Source organism: Bos indicus, chromosome 4 (assembly GCF_029378745.1).
Source record: "Bos indicus isolate NIAB-ARS_2022 breed Sahiwal x Tharparkar chromosome 4, NIAB-ARS_B.indTharparkar_mat_pri_1.0, whole genome shotgun sequence".
Classification (NCBI taxonomy): domain Eukaryota; kingdom Metazoa; phylum Chordata; class Mammalia; order Artiodactyla; family Bovidae; genus Bos; species Bos indicus.
The window spans coordinates 13,767,708-13,777,657 of record NC_091763.1 but is presented as its reverse complement, the minus strand read 5'-3'; the positions used below and the strand labels follow the sequence as shown (position 1 = coordinate 13,777,657).

General features: G+C 36.8%; 1 protein-coding gene across 7 annotated transcripts in view; it reads right to left on the bottom strand.

The window, feature by feature from the left end:
* Positions 1-968: 968 nt before the first annotated feature.
* Positions 969-9,950, bottom strand: part of DYNC1I1 (dynein cytoplasmic 1 intermediate chain 1) — a 379,649-nt gene continuing 370,667 nt past the window's right edge. For 6 of the 7 annotated variants that reach the window (XM_070787517.1, XM_070787515.1, XM_070787518.1 and 3 more), the window contains one exon: positions 969-1,905. In XM_070787517.1, the coding sequence (XP_070643618.1) occupies positions 1,795-1,905 (111 nt within the window). In that variant the 3' untranslated portion in view covers positions 969-1,794. Of the gene's footprint in view, positions 1,906-2,645; positions 2,819-9,950 lie in introns of all 7 variants that reach the window. The other variant, XR_011566171.1, reaches the window with a different exon arrangement.

The following is a 9,950-nucleotide window of genomic DNA, read 5'->3' as shown; positions in this document are numbered from 1 at the left end:
TATCAAGATTCTTTTGGCTATTTGGGGTCTTCTGTGTTTCCATACAAAAATTAAAAAATTTTTTGTTCTCATTCTATGAAAAATGCCATTGGTAATTTGACAGGGATTGCATTAAATCTGTAGATTTCCTGGGGTAGTATAATCATTTTGATTGATTATATATTGATTAAAAGAACCAATATGGTCAATATTGATTCTTCCAATCCAGAAACATGGTATCAGTGTATCTTACCATCTGTTTATGTCTTCAATTTCTTCCATCAGGATCTTACAGTTTTCGGAGTACAGGTCTTCTGTCTCATTGGACTGTGGACTGTTTTTAAACCTATTTTAGACACTCATTTTATCTTTAAAAACTTAATATATATTAATAAAGAATTTTAATATTGATATACCTACCATATGACACTTAGAGAAAAAGCAATTATTTCAAAAGTAGAAGTCTCACAGTTCAAGGAATCCCTACCAACAAAGCACCGTGGAAATTCTCTTCCTAAAACATCAAAAGCCTCTCTTCAAATAATTTTCATGACTCAACCACTATTTATTTTAATTCTCTCTTAAGCATGAAATGACTTTTTAGAAAAAAAATCCCATAAAGTTGTTTATAGACATGTTTCCTAGTCCAATAGTAGTATTCACTGTTTTTCGATTTATACGAGAAAATTATGTAATGTGGAGCATTCGGTATAGGTTCATCTTAACCCGTTCTTACGCCAATGCTTAAGATATTCTTTGGGTAAAGAGTGGTTCTGGAGGAGACAAGAAAGAGCTTTCCAGAAACATCACACATGTTCCTTCATAAAAATAATACCAGAGTCCTGGTTTAAAACCAGCCAGGTTGGCTGCCTGTAAATTCATTATCAGTCTTTAACATGGCTCTAATGGATCTCTCTTACCCCCTGGCCACAGCAGAATTTTAATCAGGCTTTTCCTAAGCAAAGGGTTTATCCACACTGGTGCAGACCTGGTTTGGAACATTTTATTGGCAACATTGGTGTCATATTTAGGAACCACAGACTTTTGTCAGACTGGGTTAGCTTGAATGACAAGTATCAATGATCAGCTATATTTGAAATATTGTTAAAGTACCTAGAAATAATAGGCATTAAAATTCATTCCATTCACTGCCAACAGACCTCTAAAGATTTCTTGTCCTCAGTGGAACCGGCATACTGTAATTGTTATTTGGAACTGAACGTAACCTCAACAGCAAGAGAGACAATGCAGTCCTCTCATTAGGCACATGCTCTAGGATCGTTTATTTTAATGCTTTCAAATAAATATGTTCCATGCAGCACACCACAATAAATAAGGAGCAGCAATGTTCTTCTAGTAAATCCATTCATAATGTGAGTCGCCGTGTAAAACACCACATCTCAAGTCTCTGGCCCTGTACCATAGCATGAAGCACACCACATCTGTACCTAATCATATCTGGCTTCATATGGATTTAATAGGACTATGCCAGGAGTGTGTGTAAGCACAAATTTAACCAGAGGTTTCCAGCTATTAAATACAGCTACTAAGTAGTTAAAAGGCAACAACTCAACCCAGAAAGGCTCCCACCCCGCTACCCCCATTTTTGAGACAGAAATATAGAGACAGAAATGCTCTGGTGAATTTCAGGTCAGTGGACAGTATGGTGGGCTACACCTGGAATACTTGGAGCAAAGCTGGCACAGCATGGCCCTCAAAAGGCCACGGCAATACTGATACTGAATGAACACGAATACAAGCTGACTTGACCGCAGATGCTGAGCTCTAGGTCCAGGTGGGGACGGCTCACGTCCACTAGGCAGATAACTCAACGGCGCCCTCCTCCTCGCTGTCAGCTCTGTTAGCACGAATCTCCACGAGGGTCCTGGCAAATCGGGTCCACTCGTCATTGTGGGGAACTGCAAGCTGCAAAGCAAATGAACGGAAAATGGTCAACAAGCTAGCTTTTACACCGAAAGCCTTGAAGCCTGCATGACCGTTCCTCTTGAAACAGGTGATTCCCATGGAATGCAAAGGAAATCAGATATTCTTCCTTGAATCAGAGCTCTGAAATGCTGCTCTTAAACTGATAATTTAAAAGAATACTGTCACTCTCAGAAGCACAAGCATGTGTGCGAGTTATAAAACATTAAAAAACTTCTGTAAACTATACAGTTAATACAGTAGCCGCATTACAGCACTTGCAGTCAGATGACCAGAATTACAGCGAACATGACAAATAAAAACTGTATTATTAGGACTTTGAAACGATGGTGGTATTGTCTAAGTCAATGTTACTGATCCTTTTTAAAAAGATGTTGCTAATGTGCCAGTATATATGACAAAAGTATAGTTTATATATGCAAAGAAACCTTACTACTGTAATAAGATGCTTTGGCTTTTCTAGCAAGATCCTATGATGAAGCCGATGAATAATAATAATAGTAACATTTATCAAAATTTCTGCTGTAAGTACTTGACATGATTTCTCCTCTTTCCTCACAGCAATCCTATGTTGGATAATCAGAGTATTTCCGTGTTGCAGAAGAAGGTCAATTGAGGCACCAAAAGATCAACTCATCTTGCCAAAGTTGCCCAGCTTGCCAATATCTGTGCCAATGTCATCTGGTATTTATATCCTTAGCCAGTATTCTATACAAACTCACCAAAAAGAGGGACTTATAATCCTATATATATCTTCTCCTGCGCACAATTGAGTAAGAAAAATTAATCCCATCTGACACAAAGCGCATGCATGAATTTTTGTGAGCTGAGTTGAAGGGTAATGATTTCTCTACATGGCATCCAAAGATGAGCTGTTTCGGTACCATGCAAGTGTCTGGAATAAAACAGAATTATTTGAAGGTGAGGAGCAGGATCAAGTAGAAGTCCAAATGATTTTCATACAGAATAAAATGTATTTCGACTGTAGAGCCATTTACTCAGAGGATTGCCGTGCAAGACGTAACCCATCTACAGATGCTGGTGCCACATGTGCTATCCACATATTTCATAAACATCAATAACACACTCACCCCAATCAGGGTGCATTTTCAAAAACAAGCAAGTAGATCTGAACTCTGAGATCGCTTTTACAGCTGAAAAATTTCTTACTGTATAAAGCCAAACTTTTAGAACTTAACATTTTTATTACAGGGGCTGGTATTCTCAGATACAATCTATCCAAGACAACTTATTAAAGAGTCGTATCATCACCCTGCAAAGTACATCCTTCAGTGCATGTTCTGGTCCTCAGGTGGTTCCAAGGATATAATTCTGCAAATGATATACAGGTGCTTGTTTTCTTAAACAACGTTTTTTGGGGTGCTTCTTTCTCATTTGTTATTTTGAGAAACGCAATACTAACAAGAACTCTGATTTAGTCACACGAGTGAGTTCTGAATGGTGCAACACTTACCTAGTTACTGAAATGAATCCACATTTCCGTTCAGACAGTGACACAAGTTCACAACAGTCTCGAACGGCAGTATTACCTCTTTGCTCAGTTCATTTGCTCTACTTTGAGTTCTTTTCCTGTGCTCCACTATTCTTCATTTTTCTCTTCAATTTTAGAAAATACTGCACTGGGGAAATGAAGTCCTTAAAATAAATTATATGAAAGAGCTAACAAAAAGCACGAGCAGAAATGGGTTACACCATATTTATATGAAAGCATAGGTCTACTCTCTGTCTCTTCTCCAACTCCTGACCAAGCACCCTCCACCCCAGTGAACCACAAAACAAAAAGCTCAGGAGGAGACAAACGCCAATTATGATAACATACTTATGAATTTGTCTCATAGAAGGTGAGAATCAAGCTAAATCTGAAATACCTCGTAACTTCAAATAACATTAAATATTAGAAGAAAGCAGGTCTCACTAATAAAAGTGATATAGTCCAGGGGTTTGACTCCTAAACAGAAAACTACCTTTATTATTAGTTAAAATGGCACAAATTTAAGTTACTGTATGATGCTGTATGTAATGTTTTATTGACAGCAATGTATAGAAAATATATCCTACAAAAACCCCCAGATCCATGTGTTTACAGTTTCATGTGGTGGTCATGGCAAGACTGTTAAGAAGCAACTCTAACAAACACTATGAGACATGAAGGGTTGACTTTGCAACCAGATCCAGTATGGGACAGAACTATCATTTATGACATCTGAAGTTGCACATGTAATTTCTTAAAAGTGCATTTTTCAGAGGTCCTTTTCCTTTATTTAAGAAATCAAACTAGTAATTCTAGTATTTCTAATAATAAAGCATTCAATTTATATAAGTAGGTTTCACCAAAATTTTGAGGTTTTTTTAAAATTGAGGCATAGTTAAAAATTGTGCTAGTTTTAGTTGTACAGCAAAGCCATTATTTTTTTTCAGGCTTTTTTCCATTTTCCATTACTACAAAGTATAGAATATAGTTGTCCATGTTAATCAATAAATTTTTGTTAATTATTTTTATATATAGTAATTTCTATCTGTGAACCCCATACTTCTAATATATCCCTCTTCCCCCTTATCTTCCCTTTTGGTAACTTTGTTTTCTGTGTCTGAGTGTTTCTGTTTTGTATATACATTTATTTCTATCATTTTTTAGATTCCCACATTATGCAATATTGTATTTGTCTGGCTTACTTCACTTAGCATGATAATCTCTTGGTCCATCATGTTGCTACAAACAGCAGTATTTCATTCTTTTTTTATAGCTAAGTTATATTCTGGCCTGGAGAATGCCATGGACTTCGCAGAGAGTCGGACACGACTGAGCGACTTCACTTTCACTTTATATTCCATTATATATCTATACCATTTTTTTCTTTATCCATTCATTTGTCAATGGACATGTACATTGCTTCCTTGTCTTGGCTACTGTAAACAGTGCTGCTATGAACACTGGGGTGCATGTATCTTTTTCAATTAGAGTTATGTTTTTCCAGATATATACCCAGGAGTGAGACTGCTAGATCATATGGTAACTATTTTTAGTTTTGTTTTTTAAGGAAACTCTATACTGTTTTCCATAGTTTCCACACCAATTTACATTCCCACCAACTTTGTTGGAAGGTTCCCTTTTTTCCACACCCTCTTCAGCTTTTATTTTTACTCTTTGATGCCCATTCTGATCATTGTGAGATAATAATATCTAGTTGTGGTTTGATTTGCATTTTTCTTAAAATTAGTGATGTTGAGCACTTTTTCAATGTGCCTATATAGCCATCTGTCTGTCTTCTTTGGGGAAAAATCCCCATTTTAAAATTTTTTTTTATTTTTTGGATACTAAGTTATATGAGGTGTTTGTATACTTTGGCTATTACACCTCTCTCAGTCACAGCATTTGTAAATATTTTCTCCCATTCCTTGCTGTGCAGAAGTTTAAGTCTCATTAGGTCCCATTTGTTTATTTTTGTTTTTATTTCTACTGCCTTGGGGGACTGATCTAAGAAAATATTACTGCGATTTGTGTCAGAAAATGTTTTGCCTATGTTCTCTTCTAGGAGTTTTATGGTGTCATATATTTAATTCTTTAAACTATTTTGGATTTATTTTTTATATGGTATGAGGGAACATTCTGATGTCATTGATGTACATGCTGTCCAGCTTTTGTTGAAGAGACCATCTTTTCTCCATTGATTCTTCTTACTGCCTTTGTTATAGATTCACAGTAGATGTGTGGGTTTATTTCTAGACTTGCTCTTCTGTTCCCCTGACCTATGTCTATTTTTGTGCCAATACTATCTGCTGTTTTGATTACTGTAGCTTTGCGGTATAGCCTGAAGTCTGGAAGGGAGGTCTCCTGCTTTGTTTTTCCTCAGTTTTGCTTTGACAATTCTAGGTCTTTGGGGATCCCCATATCAGTTTTACAATTATCCATTCTAGTTCTGTGAAAAACGTCATGGGTATTTTGATAGGGACTGTATTAAATCTATAGATCGCTTTGGATAGTATGGCCATTTAAACAATATTAAATCTTCTAACCCAAGGGCATAGGATATCTTTCCATTTCTTTGAATCATCTTCAGTTTCCTTTATCAATATTTTATAGGTTTCAGTATATAGATCTTTCACCTCCTTTGTTAAGTTTATGCCTAGGTATTTTATATATAAATATGTTTTATTTACATATAATTTTTTTTTTTTTGGCCGCACTGCACAGCTTGCAGGATCTTAATTCAACAGCCTGGGCTTGTGAAAGTACAGTCATAACCACTGGACTGCCAGGAAATTCTTCATAGGTACTTTTGATGTGATTTTAAATGTGATTTTTTTTTTTTTTACTTTCTTCTTCAGTATATAGAAATGTAACAGATTTCTGTATTAATTTAAAATGAGTTTCAGCAAATTTAAAAGTTTTTGATAAAAATATACCCTACCATAGAACTTACATGTGACTTTTTTCCCATAGTGGTGGAAATAACAGTCCTTAAAAATGCAGATTCACCCTCATAAAATGTTTCACCATATTCTAACATAGCTCGCTGTCTTTTTTATCTGTGAAACTTTCACTTAGGTTGGGAAAATATTAGAAGTTTTCTTTCGATTATTTTGCCAAACATTTTCCTCACTAGAAATGTTAGTTTGCTTTGCTTGATTAGCACAGGATGAAAACAAAATTGCTTCTAGAAACTTAAATTTATCTACCTCACTCTATTACACTTTTTCACCCAGCTGACAATAAAAACAAGATCATCGTAATGTTAGATTTAGAAGGTGAGCTGTATATTGCCCCGTTTTTAGAATTAAATGTCACTATCAGGAAGCACTTTAAGTATAATCTTAGCTTGAATGTGTGAATGTGTATTCACAGGTTGTATCCACACCCAAAGTTAATAATTTCTGCCATTTTAATAATTGTAGGTAAGACCAAACAGGTGTCCTAACAAACAAGACCACCACTCTTTTCATTTTAAACAGCATCTGTCTGGACAGAATCGTGTCCTTCTTACCCTTGGCAGCTCCTAACTCTTCTCCTGAGCGCAAACGCATTTGAAACTCTGTCTAGGAGACTTTTAATCCAGTAATGCCTTAATCATTAAGCAAGTGAAAAATCTCTGTCATGTTTCATAGTCAAAAAGACTGCTGTCATGCCCTTCTCACTAGCATATATATGTCTTTTTAATAATGATTTCAGCGTGGACTGAGTACTAACTATATGCCAGACACTAGGGTAGGACTGAAGATATAATGGTTAATCATTCTGGCATATGAAGACAATGCATATTAATTACCATGTTTTCTTAGGTCAAAATGTGGGAATACTGGCATCTTTTTCTTTTTTTAAACTTCACTGACATTCAGAAAGTGAAGTACTTGAAAATTTACCTTCTTACAGTGACAACTGCAACATTCCCTGGGATGTGCTGTGTGTCACGCAAATAGTGGGGAAGCAAATAGCATGTTAATGACATGGTTTCAGCATCTCTTCAAAGTTCTATCAAGGCATTAAAGGCTAAATCTAGACCATCACTATAGAATGCACCCCTCCCCCCCCACTGGAAAACACTAGTTTAGAATAATTTTCAAACAACTGACATTTCTGATAGGAAAAATATTCGTAAGTTTCTATTGGTGATGAGTAATTTCAATTAAACATGAGAACTGGGAAGCAAATAGCCTAGTTATATCAAAGGACACCATAAAAAAGAGATTGTAAAAATTGAGCAGTATTGTACTGAATCAAAGTGGATCTGGAAACATTTTCTGCCTTCAGATTCATCTGCCAAAGTCCACAACCCAGGTCAGAGATGACTCAGATTTTCCTACTGCTTCATAATCAGGGTTCACCAATATCTAGTCCACCCCCAACCCCCAACTGTATGACTGTTTTCTAACTTTTCGCTAAATGTATAAAGCATTTTTATGCCAAAAGCACTCAGGGTGCTGATTCCTGAAATAACAAAATCTTAGCTCTAAGAGTAAATGCCTTTTAAAGGAGATGACCATATATTTACAGCTGAGGAAACTAAGGCAAAGGCAGTTTCTGAGGTAGCAATTTGGCCTTACGGAGTGGGTAACACGAACCTTAGATTTGCACAGGAAGCTTCTGTCCTGCTCTCAGCTTGCTTAGTGGCCATGGTCAGGCACCTAACCTCTCATTGCCTCAACTGTAATAGAGATAATGGCATCTGACCCACGTATCAGCAGAGATGTGGAGAGGATGAGAAAGGTAATCTAATGAAGAACCATGAGCTCAACACAGAATAGCCATGCATTCTTTTTCTCTGAACACTCAGATTGCACATATTCCTAAAAATGATACATTAATATATTGAGTGGCATACATATCAATTCTATATTATTTTTGTGGCTCTGTTTTCCTTAGGAATTCTTTCGAATGTCTGCTATGTGAGGACTTTAAGGAACAGGCCTCTAACGGGTAGGAAATGGAAGGACAGGGAGCTCAGTGATTTGCTCCAGACCACGTAACTTGCCCCCAGTCAGTGGGGGGCAATCAGGAGCCTCACCCCTTCAGGGAATAAATGCCAGCATGCCATGGCAGAAGGGCAGGCAGGTCATGTGTTCTCAGTCACCTGCTAAAAGAGTCTAAATATGATTTTTAACCTTCTAAGGTTCCTGAAAGATGCACGGGTCAGAAATAAAAAGCAAAAGTTGTGGGGGAAACTCACGAAAATCTATCCTGTTCATGCTTCCCCTCCATCCCTCCAGTTCGGAGGCTGTCACCGGTCTGCCCTCCTCCCACACTGGAATGGGCACCCCCCCCAGATCCTGCCCTGCCTTACCCCCAGCTAACTCTCTAGGCTAACCCTGTGCCACAGATTGCATAACTCGCTTTTGAGAATGGAGCCAGGAAGGACTTTTTGCAACCTCAGACATCATCCAGATATGATTTCTTTCACAGCTCTGCTAATAATTTGCTGTGTGTCCTTAGGAAATTTATGTCTCTAGCATCTCAGATCTTTCCTTCCTCATTTGTGAGAAAAGAATTCTGGCCACTAACTCCCAGGGCCACTGTGAAGATTAAATAAGACCTCCCCCAAATATAAAGAGTTTAAGCTCAGTGTCTGGACATTACAAACCATGACTAAGGGTTGTTTGCCCTATATTTTTCCTTCTTAATGTTAATTCCCTCTCCTCCAATTGCTGTTGCTTCCTTTTTTCTTTCTTCCATTTCCTTCCATTCACCTATATAGAGCTGTGTATTTTTGGAAGTACACCTTAAATTTTATCACATTTGCTTTCTTAAAAGCCCACACAAATTACTTCCTAGACAGTCACACATTTAATAATAGCTAAGGTTTATGAACTGGGTGTGGGGAAAGGGTTCTTTCAGATCACAAGAAAAATCAGAGGATGCTTTGTTAATTTAAAAAATTAAATATAAAGTATAATTATTCCTTGTAAACATACACATACACACACATGCATCTTTTCCACATATGACCAATACAGCTTTATCAAGCTATTTCCTTTTTATGGCACTTTCTTTAGTGGAATTCTACATTTTTAGCTCAAGTCGTAAGGCCTTGTAACCACTGAACATGCTGTTATAAAAATCAAATGACTTTTTATAACCAGGGTTAAACACACAAATATCATTCATGTGTCCCTTTTTATAAGCACATGGCTAACCATTCTGAACAGTCCTCAGTCAAGCCTCCCTCATTTGTTAGTAATTTTAAAGGGTTTATAGTACCTAGCAGCTGATTTTAAATAGCTGCATTATCTGCAGTAACTCCTACCAGCCCAATGCTATATTTTTTACGGTAAAAAATATCTCAGGCCTTGCTTAGTATAAAAGTAGGTTACTTTTTTTTAAAAAAAGCGTGGATAATTAAGACAAAAAGTGTTCCATGATTTCAGTTTATGATGCTTAATGTATCTGAGAAACCAAACAAAATGAACAGGACTCCAGGTTTCGGGATGAATATCCCATGGGTATGTGGTTCATCAGCGTCTTTGTAATCTTTCAATTAAACGGAGTCATTTTTTTTAAAAAGTCTGATTATGTT